The sequence below is a fragment of the Phacochoerus africanus genome, chromosome 16 (assembly GCF_016906955.1).
Source record: "Phacochoerus africanus isolate WHEZ1 chromosome 16, ROS_Pafr_v1, whole genome shotgun sequence".
NCBI classification, from domain to species: Eukaryota; Metazoa; Chordata; class Mammalia; order Artiodactyla; family Suidae; genus Phacochoerus; species Phacochoerus africanus.
The window spans coordinates 48,585,709-48,607,040 of record NC_062559.1 but is presented as its reverse complement, the minus strand read 5'-3'; the positions used below and the strand labels follow the sequence as shown (position 1 = coordinate 48,607,040).

The 21,332-nt window shown below is 51.0% G+C and overlaps 1 protein-coding gene across 2 annotated transcripts in view; it reads left to right on the top strand.

The window, feature by feature from the left end:
* Nucleotides 1-21,332, top strand: part of VOPP1 (VOPP1 WW domain binding protein) — an 85,509-nt gene that overhangs the window by 37,991 nt on the left and 26,186 nt on the right. For both annotated transcript variants that reach the window (XM_047763257.1, XM_047763256.1), the window contains exon 2: nucleotides 2,877-2,935. In XM_047763257.1, the coding sequence (XP_047619213.1) occupies nucleotides 2,877-2,935 (59 nt within the window). The remainder of the gene's footprint in view (nucleotides 1-2,876; nucleotides 2,936-21,332) is intronic.

Sequence of the window (21,332 nt, the reverse complement as noted above, 5' to 3'; positions counted from 1 at the left end):
CCCTCTGTTTTACCAGCCTGCTGGGTGTGGGCGCTTACGTAGTTTCCAGAATTTTGCTGTGTGCGGGTCTGTATTTGTGGAGAGGGAAGCAGTGATGAGAAAGAGGAATGCACCGGTTGTTTTGCGAAGCGTCCTTCCAGCCCTTGTGGGAGTGGCTGGGACCTGTGCTTCTCAGATACACACCGCTCCCCAGCCAGCCGGCAGCAGCAGCAGCCGAGGGCAGAGGAGGCCTGGGGTGGGGTGGGGTGGGGGCTGGGAGCTGCCCCTCCCCCAGCCCCGCCCCTGCTGACGGGGGAGTTGGGAACAGGCCCGAGGAGTGGCCCTGCTTCTCTTTCTGTCCTTGCGGTGCAGTCGTAGGACGATATGGGGGAGTGGGCAGTGGGCGGAGGAGGTTCTTCGGGGTCCTGTCGATGAGTCTAGCAGAAACCCCACCGTAAGGGCACATCGTGATTCTGAGCAAGACACCTGTCAGGACCCCCAGTGTTTAGTCTCTAAAATAGCTTTCCTCATATTCGCACTCAAGGAAAAAATCCTCAAAGGCTGTTTTTGTTGCTTCCTTAAGAGTTAGGAGACAGAGTTCCTATTGTGGCTCCGTGGATTAAGAACCCGACTAATACCATGAGGATGCGGGTTCGACCCCTGGCCTCGCTCAGTGGGCTAAGGATCTGGCGTTGCTGCAAACCGCCATGTAGGTCGAGTTTATGGCTCGGATCCTGTGTTGCTGTGACTGTGGCGTAGGCTGGCAGCTGCAGCTCCCATTCCACCCCTAGCCTGGGAACTTCCATGTGCCATGGGTGTGGCCGTGGGTCGAAAAACCAACAGGGATCTCTTCAAGTAAAGGGCTCTCCCACAGCACTGGCTGCCCGAGGCACCTGCCCGCTCGTGGGCAGTGGACGTGCCTGTCAGAGGGGCCAGGGCAGCAGGAAGGGGCGGTTCTCAGACTTGGGCTCTGGTGTCCTGAGCGTCAGGGCTGGTATCTGGGCCCTGTTTCTTGGCTGTGTGTGGAACTTGGGTGTCAAATTCCAAGAAAGCGTGTCCGTGTCTAGTGCTGGAGAATAAAGAAGAGACGTTGGAAGTGCCCCCTGGCACAAAGACTCGGTTTATCTGTTTATCACAGAAGACTCCAGGGACACGAATTTTCATGGAAGGCGGAGACCTGAAATTGCTCTTCCTTGCCAAAAGAAATTGATGTCTTTGGGTATCTGAACTTCATTTCTTCAACCGGACAAGAGCTAACTTCGTCTAAATTAAACTCATTTTCCATTAGTAAAACTGGGTCACTTCAGGCTGCCTGAATGTGCTTCTGAGCGTCTTAAAGCACATGTGAAAAAACCCAGTGTTTGGTGCTCTTTGCCTAACCCATCCAACTCAGCCCACACGACCTTCGTTCTCCCTCCCTCCGCATCCTGCTGGAGGTGGTGGGGGCGTGGGGGTCCTGTTCTTGAACTTCCTGCAGCTGTCGGGCAGCCTGAGGCAGGAGGGCACCACCAAACATCCCGGGGGTGGGGGGAGTGTCGGGCGAGTCGGTTAGTCCCTGCCTTGCCTTTGTTTTATTGCCTTTTCCCGCGGGGAGCTGTGCGCCCTAACACTTTGAAGGTGTTATTGACACATACGGGCCAGTGAACTGGATCGCGGAGGCAGAAAGTTGTGTATTTTTAAAAAATGATGGCACGGGTGGAATAATTTTAGAAAAGCCTCGCTCAGCTAGGTCAGAGGGTTTCTGCTTGGCGTGCTCACTCACAGCTGGTGCCACTGGCTTCTTCTCCCTTGGTGGGTGTGTGAGATGCTGAAGCCCTGGTGCGGCGTTGCACCTGTCCTGCCCTGCCCTCTGCAGAGGTCAGCGTCGACTTCCTTGGAAAGCACTGGGGAGGCTGCTGTCGTCGCTCATCCCTGGGGAGGAGCGAGGGCAGGGCCGCCACTGACGTATCACGTTAGTCTGACTTGCAGAGTCTGGCAGAGGTGGGTACCTGCTGGGGATCAGTGGCTTGAATGTGGCTTTGGAGTACCACGTGCATGGGTCCACTCACATGCGAATTTTTTTTCTTTTTTTCTTTTATTAACACTGTTCATTGTTGACATTGTATTAACGGTGTGTTTACAGTGCTGTACCAGTTTCTTCTGTACAGCGTTGAGACATTCTTTCTCGCAAACTGTCTTCCATCGTGTTCTATCCCGAAAGACTGGATAGAGTTCCCTGTGCTGTACAGGAGGAGCTCATTGCTTGTCCATTCTAACTGTAGTCATTTGCATCTACCAACCCCACGCTCCCCGTCCATCCACCGCCCTCTCCCTTCCCCCTTGGAAAAAGTTTTCCGATGGTAAATACTATAGCCCTACAGGATCTGTCACCTGTCGAGCTGTGGGCACAGAGGGCTCTGTGAATTTTCAGCTCTAGAGGGCGGATGCCCTAAACCCCTGGATTCTAGGAGTCAACTGTATTCTGAGATGTAAAGCTCTAGAAACGTTAAAACTCTGTGAAAAGTCTCTCAAAAATAAAAGTCGGAGAAAATCTTTGCAATACTTTATCTCTGGCATTCTTTAGGTATTTGAAGTAGCACGCCCTGTGAATTTGTTTTAAGCGGATTGGTTTTTAATTTACACTTTAATGAATTGTTTATGCCCTTGTATTTAGAGCTATGAAAGACTAGAAAAACGATGGGGAAATAGATGTTTTCCTATGTTTTCTTCCCTGAAAATTTTTGAAGAAATGAAGTCACATTGGGGGTGATCTCCCTCGCGTTCATTGAACCCCCAGCCCCTGCTTCTCACACTTGAAGCTGCATTCACTCGTTCTTCCCGCTTCTCTTCGTGAGATTTTTCTCGACAATGTGCAAACTACTCTCCACTGACAAAGCTTTCCTTCCTTCTCTTTCCAGTGCACAGAGGCCAAAAAGCATTGCTGGTATTTTGAAGGACTCTATCCAACATATTACATGTGAGTATGTGCACTTATCTGTTGTTTGATTCCGTGGTCACATCTTTCTTTGGAAATGCTTTCGTGAGTTACAGGACTCGTTATGGGATAGGCCAGGCCCAGCCTTGGCGGCCTCCACCCCTGGTTGCACCTGCCTCTGCCCCCACATGAGCAGGTGACCCTTTAAGGATGCTCAGAGCAGCTTCTTTGAGGACATCGTGAAATTCCAGGTGCTTTGTTCTGTGTTGCTTGTTAGCTCGTATGTGATTGGTCACAGAGGGCAAGGTGTCTGAGCAAGCCCAAAGTTATGTTGATTTTTTTTTTATTTTTTAGGGCTGCACGCATGGTATATGGAAGTTCCCAGGCTAGGGGCTGAATTGGAGCTGTAGCTGCCAGCCTACACCACAGGCACAGCAATGCCAGATCTGAGCAGTGTCTCCAACCTACATCACAGCTTAACAGCAATGCCAGATCTTTAACCCACTGAGCAAGGCCAGGGATCGAACTTGCATCCTTATGGATATTAGTTGAGTTTGTTACTGCTGAGCCACAATGGGAACTCCAAAGTGATGTTGGGTTATGTGGGTCTTCCTAGGCACAGGGAGCAGAGGTAGTAAGAGTAGACTTTTGAGCTTAAGCAGGACAGGAGAAAGCATTTCTCTCAGCTGCTGTGACTGTGCAGGTGAGAGGGAGAGGTGACTGATCACAAGGGTCACCTGGCCTTGGCCGCTCCCCAGACAGGTGCAGTCAGCCTGTCAGGTCAGGTCAGGTTATGCTTCTTCCTGTGTTCTCAGCACCTGCCAGCATTACTCTTACTAAAGTACTGCTGTATTTGCTCCCTGTTGTTTTTAATGTATTTTAAATATCTGCTGTGTTAGCCACCAGCTCTGCTGAGCCACCTATCTAGATGGCCAGGTTACCTGTCTGGATTATCGTTTTTGATTGTGCTTTGAAGTTTCATATTTTTTTTGCTTGTTTGTTTGTTTTTTACAACCTCCCCTGCAGCTAGGAAGTTCCCGGGTTAGGGGTCGACCTGGAGCTGTAGCTGCTGGCCTATGCCACGGCCACAGCAACACCGGTTCCACTCTGTGACCTTCCCCACAGCTCACAGTAACGCCAGATCCCTTAACCTGCCGAGCAAGGCCGGGGATCGAACTCGCATCCTTGAGGATACTAGTCGGGTTCTTAATCCGCTGAGCAACAAGAACTCAAGTTCTGCTCTTATCGATTCTCTGCTTGTTCAGCTTCTCACATGTGAGTGAGATCATGCAGTATTTCTCTTTCTTTGTCTGACTTATTTCATTTAGCATAATGCCCTCTGAGCCCAGCTCTGTTGTTGCAAAGGGCAGGATTTTGCTCTCTCTCAGGACTGAATAAAATTCCATTGTGTATATATGTCCTGCATTTTCCTGATCCGTTTGTTCATTGATGGACACTTAGGTTGTTTGCATGTCTTGGCTACTGTTAATAACGCTGCCGTGAACCCCAGGGTTGCGGATGTCTCTTGGAGATCTTGTTTCCGTTCCTTTTGCCTATATGCCCAGAAGTAGAATTGGCAATTCTATTTTTAATTTTGGGGGGAACGTCCGTACTGTTTTCCATAGTGGCCACACCGATTTGCATTCCCTCCAGTAGTGTGTGTGTGTGTGGGGGGGTCCTTTTCTCTCCACACCCTCTCCAGCGTTGGTTATTTGTAGGCGTTTCGAGGACGGCCCTTCTAACCGGTGTGAGGTGATGGGTATCTCGTTGCAGTTTGGATTTGCATTCCTCTCACATCACTAGGGATGTCGAGCATCTTTTCATGTGCCTTTTAGGACCCACAGCTTAAGACAGGGCCTGGCACACAGGGGACCCCCTGAACGTTGAGTGGACTTGTGTGGGTGCTTTTCTACCCCGTCCCCATCACCGGTCCTTGCTGGCTTTGCTGGTTCCCCTCAGGCATTTCCTGGTTCTCTGCCTGGCAGACTCTTCCGTTCCTCCTCCCTTCAGAATCTCTTCCTCCTTCCTCGTGGGCTCTGATACAGCGTCTTGGAGAGTCTTCTCGAAGTGCCGTGTGTTCACTGAATGCTTCTGGGACGGGGCCATGACGTGCGTTTTTTTGGCCTCAGCACTGGATGCTCAGTGCTTGTCCTCGCATTTGCGGTGTGATTACCACCGGCTTGTTTCTCCCTGTTTTCTTTTCTTTCTTTTCTTTTTTAAGGCCGAACCCGCGGCATATGAAAGTTCCCAGGCCAGGGGTTGATTTGGAGCTGCAGCTGCTGGCCTACACCACAGCCACAGCAAGACAGGATCCTTAACCCACTGAGGGAGGCCAGGGATCGAACCCGCATCCTCGTGGATACTAGTTGGGTTCATTACCGCTGAACCACAGCAGGAACTCCTCTCCCTGTTTTCATGTACCCCTATTCTGGTACTTTGTCCTTAGTCAGAGATTTTGAGTGTTCTGGGATCCAGAAGATTAGGGTTCAAATATTTGCTCTGTGACTTTTGTTTTCAGCCATGCCTGCAGCACCTGGAAGTTCCTGAGCCAGGGATTGAACCCTCGCCACAGCAGGGTTCCTCAACCCACTAGGCCACCAGGCTACTCCTATTTTTTCTTTAACTGAGGTGAAACTTGCATAACAGAACTGACCATTGTAGAATGAACGGCCCCGTGGCATATGGTAGAGCCACAGTGTTGTGAAGTCACTATCTACGTCCAGTTCCAGACATTTCCATCACCGCTCTATCCTTTCCTACCCCCTGGACTTTCTGAGTTAGCATCTTCATGAAATGTGACCACGAGTGTGGACCTTCTGATGGTAGGTCAGCGTACACTCAGGGCCTGTGTGTGGTCAGCCCTGAAATCATCTGCGCATGTACACACACCCAAGGCCAGCTGGCAGCTCTGCTGTGTATGCACACAAGATTGGCTCTCATCCAGGCTGACCTGCCTCTTGCCTGCACCCTGGAAGGGCGTGGGTGTCTCCCCACCACTTAGTGTGGTGCTGGGGAGAAGAGCTGCTTTTTACAGGACACCAGCCGCGGAAAATGTACTGGTTGCCCGAAGCCAGCCCCCTTTGTGGATGCAACCAGACGGTGGTGCAGGTAGAGGAGAGTCTGCTCGGGCTCAAGTGCCCCTGCATCAGGGTCCAGCCCTGTGATCTGCTCAGGGCACTGGGATGCTGCGCCTCTGGTGGCTGGGGTTCGGTGGTGCAGGTGCCAGGGGGAGCTTTGGCACACTAATCCATAATTGACTAGTTCATTAAATTTTAAAATGATGAGTTAGGGAGTTCCCGTCATGGCTCAGTGGAAATGAATCGGACTAGTATCTGTGAGGATGCAGGTTCAGTCCTTGGCCTTGCTTAGTGAGTGGGGGAGCCGGTGTTGCTGTGAGCTGTGGTGTGGATTGCAGATACAGATTGGATCCTGCATGGCTGTGGCTGTGGTATAGGCCGGCAGCTGTAGCTCCAATTCAACCCCTAGCCTGGGAACTTCCAGGTGCCACAGGTGCGGCCCTAAAAAGAAAAAAAAAAAAAAAGAAAGAAAGATTAGTTAGGGACTTCTGTCATGGCTCAGTGGGTTAAGAACTCTGAGGATGAGGGTTCAATCCCTGGCCTGGCTCAGCGGTTTAAGGATCCAGCATTGCCATAAGCCGTAGTGCATATTGCAGCTGCAGCTCAGATCTAGCATTGCTGTGGCTGAGGCCTAGGCCTCAGCTGCAGCTCCGATTCAGCCCTAGCCCTTGAACTTCCACATGCTACAGGTGCAGCTTAAAAAGAAAAAAATAAATAAATCATGAGTCAGAGTCTGCATGTACTTTGATGTAGAGCAGAAATTAACACAAAATCGTAAGTCAACTACACTTCGATAGGATATTTTTAAAATTTATGAGTTATAGCAGATCTCATTTAAAAAAATATATTCCTGGTGTTCCTGTTGTGGCTCAGCAGAAATGAGCCTGACGAGTATCCATGAGGATGTGGGTTCAATCCCTGGCCTTGCTCAGTGGGTTAATGATCAGCGTTGCCGTGAGACGTGGTGTAGGTCACAGAAGTGGCCTGGATCTGGTGTTGCTGCAGCTGTGGTGCAAGCCAGCAGTCACAGCTCCGGTTCAACCATTAGCCAGGCAACTTCCACAGGCCTCACCTGCGGATATATGTAATGCTCCTGGTACATTCCACTTTTCATTTCTTCTGGGTAAAGTGCTTTATGTGAGACTCTCCTAAATAGATACGTTGACTCAAGATGCTATTTTCATTCTCTTACAGGGTTTTTTTTCTCCTTCAGAAAATAACTTGCAAATGACACCTCTGTCGTGTGCTCAGTACTTAGCCTGGCGCATTGTGGGGAGGGAACGCCCAGGTTACACATGTGTTGGAGAGGTTTTATTCTTCCATTTGAAATCTAATTTCATTTGCTCACCAGAAATCCCATATGGCACTGCTCCTTCTTTGCGGCTCTCCATGCTCCTGAATTTCATTCTAGCCTCACAGCCCTCAAGCTAACAGAGGCTAATTTTTAAAAAAGATCATTAGGCTTCTACTGTAGCTGCCTCAGCAGGGAAGGGACTTTCACCTGATTGGTTGGTTTCTCCAGGGTTTATCGCTCTGCCTTCTCCCTTTGTCACCGTTTTGATTGCTGCATTTTGTTCATTTAGGGCATATGTATAAGTACAAATGAAATATATTTTCATGTTTTTTGGAGTTCCCATCGTGGCTCAGTGGTTAGCGAACCCAGCTAGTATCGATGCGGACACAGGTTTGATCCCTGGCCTTGCTCAGTGGGTTAAGGATCCAGCGTTGCCATGAGCTGTGGTGTAGGCCGCAGACTTGGCTCAGATCCCGTGTGGCTGTGGCTGTGGCTGTGGCTGTGGTATAGGCTGGCAGCTGCAGCTCTGATTCGACCCCTGGCCTGGGAACCTCCGTATACTGTGGGTGGTAAAAGTGAGGCCAGGGATCAAACCCACAACCTCATGGTTCCTAGTCGGATTCGTTTTGGGAACTCCTTTGCTTTTTTTTTTGCCTTTGGAATCTGAACAGGGAAGGCACATGTGTTTCAAATCTCTGTCCTATTATTTTTTCTTTCCTCCTACCACTCACTTCACTTCCTTTCTATCCTGTCCACGGGCTGCCCTTTCAACAGCTTTTAATTAAAATGCTCCTTTTTTGTACTTTGGTTCTGGGCTTCCGAGACGTCTGCTCTTAGCAACAGTGTGATTTAAAAATAGCAGGATGGTCACGTGGCCTCAGCCGCCTCGTTTCTGTGCTTTCATTCTCGACTGGAGCTCTTCCTCTGCGGGGGCCTGGCTCACTCAGCCCCTCTGAGAAGATGGGGCGGGGCAGGGAGGCTGCCAAGCGGCAGGAACCCGCAGGGCTGGCATCCTTCCTGTGTGTTCAGAGCCCAGGGAGCGCTGCAGACTAAGGTGGCAGTTGTCAGGGAAGGGTCCCAGTGCGTGCAGTGTCGCATCCTGCAGCCCTTTGTGGTCCTGGAAGCGGTCGGCAGCACCGAGTCTCTGTCCCTGTCGGGTGGCCAGCTCGCCTGCCCTGCTCGGGAGCGCATCCTGGTCTCCTGTGGTTGGGGAGGGTGGCTGTGCAGCATGGGGCTGGGTCTGCGCCCCCTGCTGTCCCCAACAGGTCACCTGGCCTCTCGGCCTTGGTCCTCTCAGTGTAAAACCGCCGTGGGAATGGGGTCTGCCATGTTCAGTTTTCTGGGTGGGTGGATACTGCCCTGTGTGTTTGTGATGCCTGGTTCATCACTAATATTTGCAGTTGCATCATGGCTTGGAGAGGGTCAGTGGGCCTATGTCCAGAGATGACCAGACGGGACCCCTGACTTTCAATGAGGGATGAACTTGTCTCACTGTGGGGCGTTGACTCTGGGAGGGCCCTGCCCAACTTGTCTTTAGTATCCAGCAGTGCCTGGGGAGGGGGCACCACTGTGCCTGTGGTTGACCCCCTGTGGGCGGCGGGGCTCTCAGACCGGGAGCAGGGTGTCTCCCATCTACGGAGGTGTATAGCCCAGGGTGTCCCAATGTCCCACCTACCCGCGGAAGGACAGGTGTCCACCAGAGCAGGGGTGGGCGCGGGCGTGGGAGGCGGAACCACAGGGAAGGTGGTTGGTGCTGAGTCTGTGTCGGGAACTTGGGCTTGTGTGTGTTGCCCCGAGTGGGAGGCCAGGGACCTCAACCTTCCCCAAGGTTGACATTGGGGGAAGGACCTCACTGCCCTGCTCACCCCGCAACCACCACCAAGATCCAGCTGTGACCCGCATCTCTCTCAGACCAAGACAGAGCGCACTTCGTCCCCGAGTTTCCCAGACTGTAGCTGGGACAGGCCCTCCATTGTGTCAAGCAAATTGTGAGGGACTTTTGTTTTTTTCTTTTTATAGCCGCACCTGCGGCATATGGAGGTTCCCAGGCTGGGGGTCAAATTGGAGCTGCAGCCACTGGCCTACGCCACAGCCACAGCAACGCCAGATCCTTAACCCACTGGGCAAGGCCTGGGATCAAACCCCCATCTGCACGGACACCCGACAGTTCTTAACGCGCTGAGCCACAACGGGAACTTATAATGCAAAGACCAAGGATGATAAGGGCTGGTGTTTACTGAGTGCTTACTACGTGCAGTGGGCCTTGAATTCCGCCCCCCACCCTCCGAAGGCTCTGGATGGTGCTGCTCTTGCCCCTCCCTCCCTTTCCTCTGTTTCGGCTGAGGGACACGGGTCCCCCTCTGGTCCTTTGGTACCAGGCTCCATCACCGACTTACTGTTGCCAAAATGAAACATCCGTTGTTTCCACCCTAGCCCGGGGTTCATTGTGGGCACGAGCTCGGCCCTCGGTGCTGACCCACTGCCTGGCGTGTGGAAAGCACTCAGAACTCATCCAGTGCCTAAAACTCGGGGTGGCTCCGGGCAGGGGTGGGGAAGCAAAGAGTGACTCACTGTCATTCTTGGGTGCTGGAACGTGTTGTAGGGACCTGACCGCAGGTCAGCCCTGCTCTGCTGTTAGGTTGCTGTGTGATCTTGGGCAAACCTCCTAACCTTTCTGGGTCCCCATTTCTGGGTGCCCTAGATATTCTCCAAGGTCTCATCCCGCTTAAGTCCGTGACAGCCTCCTGCTGGCTGCGCAGAATAATTGAGAGCACGGAGAACAAAAGATGAACCATCAGGCAGGCTTCTGTGTTGTAGCAGAGACGAGGGTACAGATGTGAGATGGATTTTAGTGCTTCGCCAACTGCAGAGCATGCCCTTAACGTCAGCCAGCTCTCTAAGCAGCGCGTCATCTTCCTTCTGTGGCACAGTCAGGGGACGGAATGCGACTCAGAGCCTGTGACCACTCGCTGTTCCAGATTTCCAGGTTCCTGAGATGTCTTCTTAGGTGCTGAGTGGGAGCTTTGTACCAGTCAGGTGCATGGATGTTTATCCAGACAGCGACTTTTCTCATTTGATTTTAAACAAGCCAGAGACAGTTGGCGATGCAGACACCCATGTCTCCTGTTCTTTATGAATAGAAATGGATCTGGTAATTCCTTCCAGCAAATTGAAGGTAGGTTAGAAGTGGGTTGGATCTTAGCTAGACACCAGTAACTTATTATTATTATTAATATTATTTTCTTTTTGGCAGCTGCAAGGCCTGTGGAGTTCATGGGCCAGGGATCAGATCTGAGCTGCAGTTGAGATCGATGCCTCAGCTGAGATCCTTTAACCCACTCTGCCTGGCCAGGGATTGAACCTGTGTCCTGGCGCTGCGGAGACACTGCCAATCCCTTTGCGCCTCAGTGGGAGCTCCTAAACACCACTAATTGAAAAGCAAGATGCCTCAGTCGCCCTCTCTAGAACTGGCTGGTGGGAAAGGATCCGTAAGGAGGTCCTTGACTTGCCTGTATTCTCTCAGTAGATAAGGAAGGCTTAAGACCTTCCTTACGTGGTTTTACAAATGAAGTAACTGACAGCAGGAGATACGAGTCGTCCTCCAGGGCTCAGCATCTTCGGGGTGGGTCACACCTCTGGCCTCCAGGTGGATGAAACAGAGCTGCGGGAGGGTTGGCTTCTGGGTGTTGTGTTCGCGTGCTTATTCTAGTTTTGGGTTCAGTTCTAAGTCCCCCTGGAGGAGTTGCGGCAAACGTCTCTGAATCATCCCCCGAGACCTCAGGGAAGGCGTAACTGCCCCACTCAAAGGAGGAGGAAAGGGAGCCGTTGGGTGGAAGGCACTTTGGTCGGGTACAAAAGAGGAAGACAGGAGCCTGGACCCCTGAGTGGGGACACCCACCGCAGTCGAGCATCCGTTCCTCAACCTTGGCTGCCCCCTTGGTGTTTCCACACCCCTACCCCGGGGAGGAGCGAGCACGTGGGGACTGCGGGGGGCAGGGCTCCGGCTCTTCTTATCCAGGAGCAGCTCCAGGAGGGGCCCTTCCTTCCAGCACTGCCCTTCTCTGGCTACCGATTGGTTTTCCTGCCAGTTTTATTGAGCTGTAACGGACAGCCAGCCCTCCGTAGGTTGAAGGTGTGCACATAGTGATTTGACCTACACCCATCAGGAAATGGTTATCACCATAAGTTTAATGAGCAGCCGTCATCTCATAGAGGCACAGAATTTAAGAAATAGAAAATACTTTTCTCTTGGTGAGAACGCTTAGAATTTGCTCTATTGACAACGTTCATACGTAGCATACAGCAGTCTTGATGATATCATTCAGGTTGCACATTCCATCCTTCCATCCCCAGACTTATTTATCTTATAACTGGAAGTTTATATCTTTTTTTTTTGTCTTTTTGTCTTTTTAGGGCCGCACCTGTGGCATATGGAGGTTCCCAGGCTAGGGGTCGAATTGGAACTGTAGCTGCCAGCCTACACCACACCCACAGCAACACTGGATCCAAGCCGTGTCTGCGACGTACACCACAGCTCACAGCAACACCAGATCCCCAACCCACCGAGTGAGGTCAGGGTTCAAACCCGCATCCTCATGGATACTATTTGGGTCTGTTAACCTCTGAGCCACGACGGGACCTCCAGAAGTTTATATCTTTTGACCACCCTCATTCAACTCTGCTTCTGATAACCACAAATATGATTTTTTAAAGCTCTTTGTGGTTTGAATCCAACTTAAAGTTTTTTTTTTATCTTTAATAATTAATTAAAATACAGATGATTTACAGTCTTGTGCCGATTTCGGCTGCACAGCAACGTGACCCAGTCTTGCATGTGTGTACATTCTCTTTCTCAAGCTGCTTTCCATCATGTTCTATCCCAGGAGACCGGATGTAGCTCCCTGTGCGGTGCAGTAGGATGGGTATCGCCCTTTTCCCGAGTTTCCCATGGCCGTGTTGAAGCTCCTTTGACAGTGCTCACGTTACCCTGGTTTATTGTGTCTCTCTAGGTTCATTTCTTTGCTGTGAATAATTAATGGTGTGCGTGGGCAGCATGTTCGCAGGTGTCAGATCAAGATCCCACAAACAGGCTTTGCAGAGCCAGCACCCAGCCAGGAGGTTGGTGCCAAGACTGAAGCAGGGGCCCAGGACACAAGGCCACCTGACTGGCAGGAGGCTCCCTGTGACCCAGGCCTGATGGAGAGCACCCTCTGTGCCAGCCAGCTGGCCCCAGTTTCCCAGCTGCCCTGCAGCTTGGGGCGCCTCAGGTGGATGGGGGGTGGGCGGGGGCGGGGCGGGGCGGGGCGGGGCAGGGCAGGGGGTCCCCTCCACATCTGCTGAAGGAGCTGAGGCCAGCTTTGCTAGCAGCCTGGTTGGGAGGAGGCGTCTGGTCTGGGGACAGATGCGCTAAAGAATTTCCCTTCTTCATTCTCACTGTGGGCTTCTCCATGAAGACTCCTGGTGTAAGGGGGTGGCGGGGTGGGGGGGCATTTTCCTGTCCTTAGAACAGAGAGAAGGATTTCACTATAATCCTCCTTTCGGATCTCCAGACGCCTGCTGTGGCCTGAACGGTTGTGTCCCTCCAAATTCACATGTTGACTCCTAACCCCTGAAGGTGATGGTATTAGAGAGTCAGACCTTGGGGAGGTGCCTTGGTCATGAGGTCAGAGCCTTCATGAACGGGATTAGCGCTCGCGTAAAAGCCTGCAGGAAGCTCCCTCACCCCTCCACCCTATGAGGACATGGTGAGAAGGCGTGAACCAGAAGGGGCCTCTCCAAACACAACCATGAGCTTCATCTTGCTTGGACTTCCCAGCCCCAAAACTGTGAGATTTATGTTGTTTAAACCTAAGTAAATGGCCATCAAGAGGTGAATGGAAAAATGTGTGGTATAGATAGAGAGAGAGAGAGAGATAGATATAGACATACACACAATGGAATATTACTCAGCCATAAAAAAGAATGTGATAACGCCATTTGCAGCACCATGGGTGGACCTAAAGATTATCATACTAAGAGGAATCAGTTAGATAGAGAAAGACAAATACCATACAATATCACTTATATGTGGCATCTAAAATATGACACAAATGAATCTAAATATGAAACATAAACAGACTCATGGAGAACAGACTTGTGATTGCCAAGGGGGAGGGGGCTGGGGAAGGACTGGAGTGGGAGTTTGGGGTTAGCAGGTATAAGCTATTATATATAAAATGGCTAAAGAATAAGTTCCTATTGCATAGCACAGGGAACTCTATTCAATATCCTATGATAAACCATAATGGAAAAGAATACTTTTTAAAAAGAATGTGTGTGTATATATATGTATATGTATCTGAACCACTTTGCTGTGCAGCAGAAATTAGCACAACATTGTAAATCAGCTATCCTTCCTTAAAAATAAATAAATAGACACTTATGTTGTTTATAAGCCACCCCGTCAGTGGTATTTCATTACAGCAGTTGGAACAGTTTATTGTGTGGCGTTTGTCTTTTTCGATCAACCTCTCAAATGTCTTGCTTCTATATATATATTCTGTAACTCGATTTTTTTTCACTATCAATATATAAACCGATATACAAAGCGACCTCATTGTTTTCGACGGTGGCGGCGTATTCCCTGGGGAGGTACCGTGGTTCATTCGCACCTTCCCTGACCGTTGTTGTCCCCTCAGGTTCGACCACTTTGGGCTTGTTTTTGCTCTTGAAGGCCCGCAGAAGGCCCTATCTGTTACTCTAAACTTTGAAGCAGCACTCATAAACAACGTTTTGCATAATTCACTTTGAAGCAAGAATGGATTTGAACACAAAGAGGCTTTTCAAATTCTTTTTAGAACTCCCTCTTTTGTTTTCTTCTTTATGGCCGCACCTGCAGCATATGGAAGCTCCTGGGCTAGGGGTCAAATCAGCAGGATCCCAGCAGCTAGGCAGTGCAGGATCTGAGTTGTGTCTGCGACCTAAACCACAGCTTGCAGCAACACCCGATCCTTAACCCACTGAGCAGGGGACCGAACCCGCATCCTCAGGGACACTATGTTGGATTCTTAACCCGCTAAGCCACAATGAGAACTCCTAGAACTCCATGTAGTGTGGGGTGTTAAAAGATAAAGTGAGGCGTATTAAACTTTTGAAGGGTTATCAGAGCAAACATCATTAAGTTGGGCAGCGCCCTGGGCAAGTGCTGGGGAGAAGCCTGCGGACTGGAGCTGGGGTGAGGTGCTTACAGAGAAGCACGAGGAAGTGGTCTGCTCGGCTGCAGCTTAAGCAGTTGTCTGGTTGGGAAGCCTTGAGGCTGTTTCCGATTGTCCATCGTAACCTCGAAGCATGTACAGGAAGGACTCCGGCTTCACGTTGCCTATGGAGGGGTAGGCGAAACTCTGCACAGGCTAGCAGGCTCCTGGGCTCCTCATTTAGTTATTGTAACAAATGTTTTGTGTATCTCAGTGCAGATTCTGCTGGCCGTGGTACATAGCACGTGGTATTACATAGCTTAGAATTCAGGAATCCAGCTGTTCTCAGGAGTTTGGGGAAGGGATGCTGCTCTGTCCCTGGAGGCAGTAAACGTCTTCCCGCGCTTTCGAGAACCTACTTGGTCGTGAGATCAATTTGCAGAAATAGAATTGCGGAAGGAAAGACTCTGTTATTTTATATTTTAATAAATCCTGTTAGGCTCCCAAAGGTTGTCACGCTGTCTGGCGGCCAGTGGGGCGTGAGAGCAGCTGCTTCCGACCGCCCTCGGCAGCACCGGGTGTAACACGGGAATCAGAGGACGCTTTGTGTTGCGTTCCTGTTAGTCACGTGCTGTCTCATCACAGGAGCCTCTGCTGCAGCATCACTTCTGCTCAAGGCAAACCCCTGTGATGTGCCAGGAACTGTGGCGGGCACCTGGCTCTATACGCACAGAGGAAGGGAATGGGGTTGCTCTTCAGCGCTTGGTCTGCGGGAGGACAGATGCTTTAACCGTGAACAGATACTGTGCTTGGTCCAAGCTGCAGGAGACCCAGCAGAGGAAGGCAGATGTTGGATGCGGGAGGGCGAGGGGTGAGGGAGGACCTCACAGAGCTGACCTTTGAAGGGTGAGGGGCAGTCCGGAGGCTCTAGTCAGGGTGTATGTGGGGAACCACAAGGCTGGAGAGTTAGGCTGGGGGTGAGATGCGGGAAGTGGGGTGAGGCTAATGGAGGGGGGTCTTGTGCGGCCTTTAGAGTCCCTTCTACACAGAGCAAGGTGACAGCGCCCTCTTGGTCTTTCAGAAGGGCTACCAGCTCGGTGCCAGGCTGGGAGGTGGAGACCACAGTGGAGGGGTTGCCCTGTAGGGAGGGCACGGAGGGGCCGGGTCTGACTCAGTGAAGGCGGGGCTGAGAAGCAAGTCCATGGGTTCAAGTGTATTTCATGAAAGACTCCATGCGCGGATGAAGGGAGCCAGGAACTCAGGTCTCTGTGGGGCGGACAGTGAGAGACCGTGTAAGACGCTCGAGCTGCTTGCACAGGTCCACTAACAGGTGTGGTGAGAGTGCGGTGGCAAGGTGTGGGCCTGGGAGAAGAAGGGGTGGCAGATGAGGCTGGAGCGGTGGCTGGAGTCACATTTGCAAGGCCTTGCTTGTGACGGCACTCACAAAAAATGACATGTTTCAGGACCGATTGCCTTCTTTTACCAAGAAAAATGAAGAAACTTAAACACCTGCTGATAAATCTGATCAGTTGTGAGGATGATGCACTTGTCACACCCATAACACAAACTTTTTTGAGGCAGAACTCAAAAACATCAAATAGGAGTTCCCATCGTGGCTCAGCAGTAACGAATCTGACTCGTATCCGTGAGGACTCGGTTTGGTCCCTGGCCTCACTCACTGGGTTAAGGATCCAGTGTTGCTGTGAGCTGCGGTGTAAGTCGAAGATGCGGCTCGGATCTGGTGTCACTATGGCTGTGGTGTAGACCGGCAGCTACAGCTCTGATCCGACCCCTAGCCCTGGAACTAAGTGAACAGTTTTTTTAGCCATTGTTTTCATTGTTTTCAAGAGCTGACTGATAAAGTTCAAGAGTTTATTTTTAATATCGGCGTAAGGATATCAGAAGAGGACAGATTCAGTGAGGGATTTAGGAGAAGAGGAAGTGGGGATATTCAATTTGGAGTTTCTGCACTACATCCAGGCAGTGGGGGCTGCACTTTTGCAGTTCAGGAGGCCGCCCGCAGACAGAGTGTAGATTTTAGAGTTCCAAGCATGTAAGTAGTAATTCGGCCAACTCGAGTGAAAGTCGAGCTGAGAAAGTACACCAGATGTCAACCTGAATCCACTTCTCTAGACTTTGGAACTCATGGCTGCTAGAATCTGTCTGCCGTCCAGAGTTCATGGCCAAATGCATCGTTGCATTTCTGTTTGCCATGCTTGTGTTATCTCAGTGAACTTGACTCTCAGATTTCAGTTGTATAAGATCCTATGTTCATCGTCAATATTGCCTCACTGGCCAGAATTTTTTTTTTTTTTTCTTTTTACTGCCGCACCAGTGGCATATGGAAGTTCCCAGGCTAAGGGTCAAATTGCAGCTGCAGCTGCCAGCCTACCCCACAGCCACAGCCATGCAGAATCCGAGCCGTGTCTGCAACTGACACCACAGCTCAGGACAACGCTGGACCCTTAACCCACTAAGTGAGGCCAGGGATCGAACCTGCATCCTCATGGATACTAGTTGGACTTGTTACCCCTGAGCCACAGCAGGAACTCCCCTGTGGTGGGTTCTTAACCTGCTACACCACAGAGGGAACTCCCAGAATTTATTTTTTAATCTGAGCGTTCATCCACCCCAAACTATAGAAGGATTATTAATAATATAGAAGGATAATTGCTTTCCAGGATAGAGTTGAACAGAACCGATATTAAACGATCAGCAATGTACTGAAAGGAGTAAAGAGGAGACGCCTCCGCCAGAGAAAAGCAAGGGCAGAGTTTCAGAATCTGGAGCCTGCAGAGGCCCGAGGTCACGGGAAAGCCTCTCAGGCCGTCTTGGCTCGTGCCCTCACCTTGGCGCTGGTGCTGCTGGGCTTGGAGACACCAGCTGTTCGAGGGTCAGAAAGGCGAGGAAATCAGCGCTCACGAAGCACTGATTTTAGGGCTGAGAGTAAAGCTCCTGCACTGCCTTCTCCACGCAGGAAGTGGGAGTGCGGTTTCCCTCCGTAAGCCCCACATGCTGCCCCAAACCAGTTTTGGCTTATTCAAGTTCGAGATGTTTCCTGGTAGAAGATGTGTCTCTGGCGGAGTGACTCACAGGGCACGTGTCCTCCCCACCCTCAGAGTCTCGAGGTCGGGTCTCCTCAAAGCCACTCTGGTCCCCTCTTTGGAGCCATCTCCTTCCCTGGCCGCCTCCTGCCTGACAGCCATGCCGCTGGGCCGGGACTCACCTTGTGGGGAGGCCTTCTCTCTTCCTCTCCCGTTGGCTTTCTTACTCCAGGCCGCCTGTGGGACTCTGGGAAGATCTGGGCTTCTGCATGTGGCTTTAGGGTGTGAGAGGCCTCAGTCTCTGCCGCCCGCGCCTCTGCCTCCACCTGGCCTTCCGGTGGGGAACCTGGACGCCGCGTGCTCAGTCATTGCCGTGGGTCCTTGCAGAGGGGAGCCGCAGAACCGGCTGAGTGTGTTTGGCACCCCGGGGTCCCCACAAAGCTTGACTCAGATTTTTCATTTAAGTGACAGAAAACTAGGAGGAAGAGTGAATGCTTTGAGGGACAGAACAAGGCTCCCAGAGCTCCTGACTGACTATAACAACGAAAATAATAACCACAAGATCCTACACTTAGGTCCCGGGTCCTGCTGGACCCGTACAAGACGGGCAGATGGACCTTAGTGGCTGAGAAAAGCTTGGGATTTGCGTCGACGGAAAGTTCATTCTGACTCAGCTGTGTCTTTGTTGGTAAAAAACGTGAAGGCTGCCTCGGGCTGCAGCGGTGAGAGGGAATGGGCGTTTTTCCCGATGGTGGGGACCAGGGTTGTGCTCAGACGGGGCATAGACTTCCCTGGGGAGGCCTCTGGACACGTGAGACCCCTTCCAGATGCGGAAGGGCCGGCTCCATCTGGAACAGGAGGCGCGAAAGGCACCAGTCGGGGCCCAGACGGAGGTTCCGTGGGGCATGTGCGGAGCCTCCGGTGGGGAGGCTGGAAGGGGTGGGGGTGCGTCCCGGGGGTGGCAGGGTGGCTTCCTGCCTGCAAGGAAGACGGGGCACAGCCCTTCCGGCTCTTACGGGGAGACCTGCCAAGGGCACTGTGTGGGCTGAGGGTCCCGCTGGCCTCCGCCTTGCCCGCTGGACTGGCACTTCCCTTTGGAGTTTTCTCTGCCCTTGCGGGGCTGGGCGTCGTTTTCTCAAGGAGCCCAGGTCCTCCCAGGTTAATTGGAGGTCTCTGAATGTGCTTCCCGATTCGAACTCAGGAAGCCTGCTCTGCCCTCCGGGAGACGGCAGGTGATACTGAAAGTCGTGGTGTCCTGGTGGTTAAGGACGTGGCACTGTCACTGCCGGGGCATGGATTTCGATCCCGGACCCAGGAATTGCTGCATGCTGCGAGTGTGGCCAAAAGAAACAAATAAATAAAAATGAAAGTCATGTAAGAAGCAGGTCCGGGTATCAAGATCCATGTGGTATATGTAATTGAGGGGAGCAGACGGGACGTCAAACTAAGACTCTGAGGTTTGGACAGGAAAACAAACGTCCTGGCAGATGCAGATGCAGGGAGAGAGTCGTCTGTGGAGATTTAACCTAGCAGATGCGGGAAGGATGCGCCTTGGGCATGCAGTGGGCTTGATGGGAATTTACTTAAAATCCTAAAGTTCTCCTGTTCCAACCTTGCTCCGTTCTTTGACACCAAAAAATTATATCCCCAGCGAACTCCATCTCTCAGCCTTTGCCCTGAAGACTTGACTCTTATTTTAGTTATTCTACCAAATGCTGAGATGATTTTCCTTGAATCAGTTTAAATACAAATTACCATTTTGGGGAGTTCCCGTTGTGGCTTACAAACTCGATTAGCATCCATGAGGATGAGGGTTTGATCCCTGGCCTCGCTCAGTGGGTCAAGGATCCAGCATTGCCATGAGCTGTGGTGAAAGTCGCAGCCATGGCTTCGATCCAGTGTTGCTATGTGGCTGTGGTGTAGGCCGGCAGCTGCAGCTCTGTTGACGGCTATCCTGGGAACTTCCACATGCCATGGGTGCGGCCCTAAAAAGAAAAAAAATACCGTTTTATACCACATGAAAAAAATCGATTTATCAACATTTAAAATTTTTAAAAATTTATTTTTATTTATTAAATTTTTTTTTCTTTTTACAGATGCACCTGCGGCATATGGGAATTCTGGGGTTTCCAAGCTTGGGGTCAAATAAGAGCTGCAGGCCTACACCACAATCATAGCAGCACTGGATTTGAGCCGCATCTTCGACCTATGCTGCACCTAACCCACCGAGGGAGGCCAGGGATGGAACCCACAACCTCATGGACACTATGTTGGGTTCTTTACCCACTGAGCCGCAATAGGAACTCCTATATTTTTTAAAGTGAAGTTTGTAATTTTACTAACATTGGACACTCCCTGACCTGATGTGCTGTCCTTCTGTCCTCTGAGATTCATGTGACTCGCAAGGTTAAGAGGGAATGAGTCTGGTGCTCAGACCCCTCTCCCCTCCGGGACAGTGCAGGCTGGCACAGGCTTACGTCACAGGCTCCTCAGACTCCCACGGGGGCCGTCCTGTGGTATTTGCATTTAATCGGGGCCATGACAACCTTCGAACTGTTGGCAGATGCAGTTCCAGGCGTGGCATCCTCAGGACCACATCCTTTATCTCCTGGGGGAGAGGCTCTGCCCTCTGACTTTTGCCTCTGTGATGCACTGAATTACAAATTCACACCTGCTCAGAGCGGGCCATTCAGAAATTTGCTTTTGGATCCTGGAACACAGCGGAGAACACCTGCTTACCCGGGGCCCCCGTTTCCACTAACGTACATACTCTTTTCCGTCTTCTGAAGCCACTGTGTGTACTTCAGAGTCCTAGGCCTATAATTAGATGTGTCTGGGAGTAGATTTAGTTAAAAGCAACGTCTGTTCCTCTCTAGTGCAAGCTTGAGGGTCTGGCACACAGAGGAGAAGGAAGTGGAAAATTCCGTTCTGTTGTCTCCATCCTGATTGGTTCCAAGGGCAGCAGAGTGAAGGTCACAGGCTCAGTCCGTCTTCGGCTATCCTTGGGGCCACCAGTGCCACTCAAGGCTTGGGCACGGGGAGCAGGAGACCTGGTGTGTCCAATGATCACTTCCTCAGTAGCTAATCTGCCTGCTGGTGTTGTGGCTACTTTTGATTAAGCTGAGGGTTACATTTAACATTCTTCTTATAATTGAAGCTGTTTGGAAGGTCAGCAGGTGTGTGCTTAGGGCTCCAATTTGCCAGCAGCTTCATTGGAAGGAAGCGGCAGAGAGAAAGGCGGTTGACTCTGTCACCCCACGGGTAACCGCATGCTCCTTCAAGTGGCTGGCACGCCCCAGCCTCCACATCTGGAGCCAGGCCAGGACGGCAGACAGGCCACAAGTGCGCCTGCAGGGAAGGGGACTTCAGCTAAGCCCAAGAATATAAAGGGTGCTCTGTTCTGAGAAAAGAAAGCAGATAATCAGTTGACAAGGCGGGTTTCTGCTGGTATTCCAAATCCGGATCCAGAAAAGTGAGAGGCAGAGCGCTTAGATGTTGAAGCTTGCCAACAGAAAGTAATTTGAATGAACTCAAAATCAGCTGCTTTAAAAATATATATTTCATTTTTTAATTGACGTGTAGTTGATTTACAATGTCATGTTAGATTCTGGTGTAGAGCAAAGTGAGTCCCATATGTATATCTTTATAGATTTGTATAGATATATCAATCACTTTATATTCTTTTTCACATTCTTTTCTCTTGTGGTTTTTATAGGATATTAACTAGTTTCCTGTGCTACGCAGTAGGTCCTTGTTGGTTAGCTATTTTATATATACTAGTATATGTTATTCCCAAACTCCCAGTTTATCCCCCCACCCCTTTCCCCTTTGGTAACCATAAGTTTGTTCTCT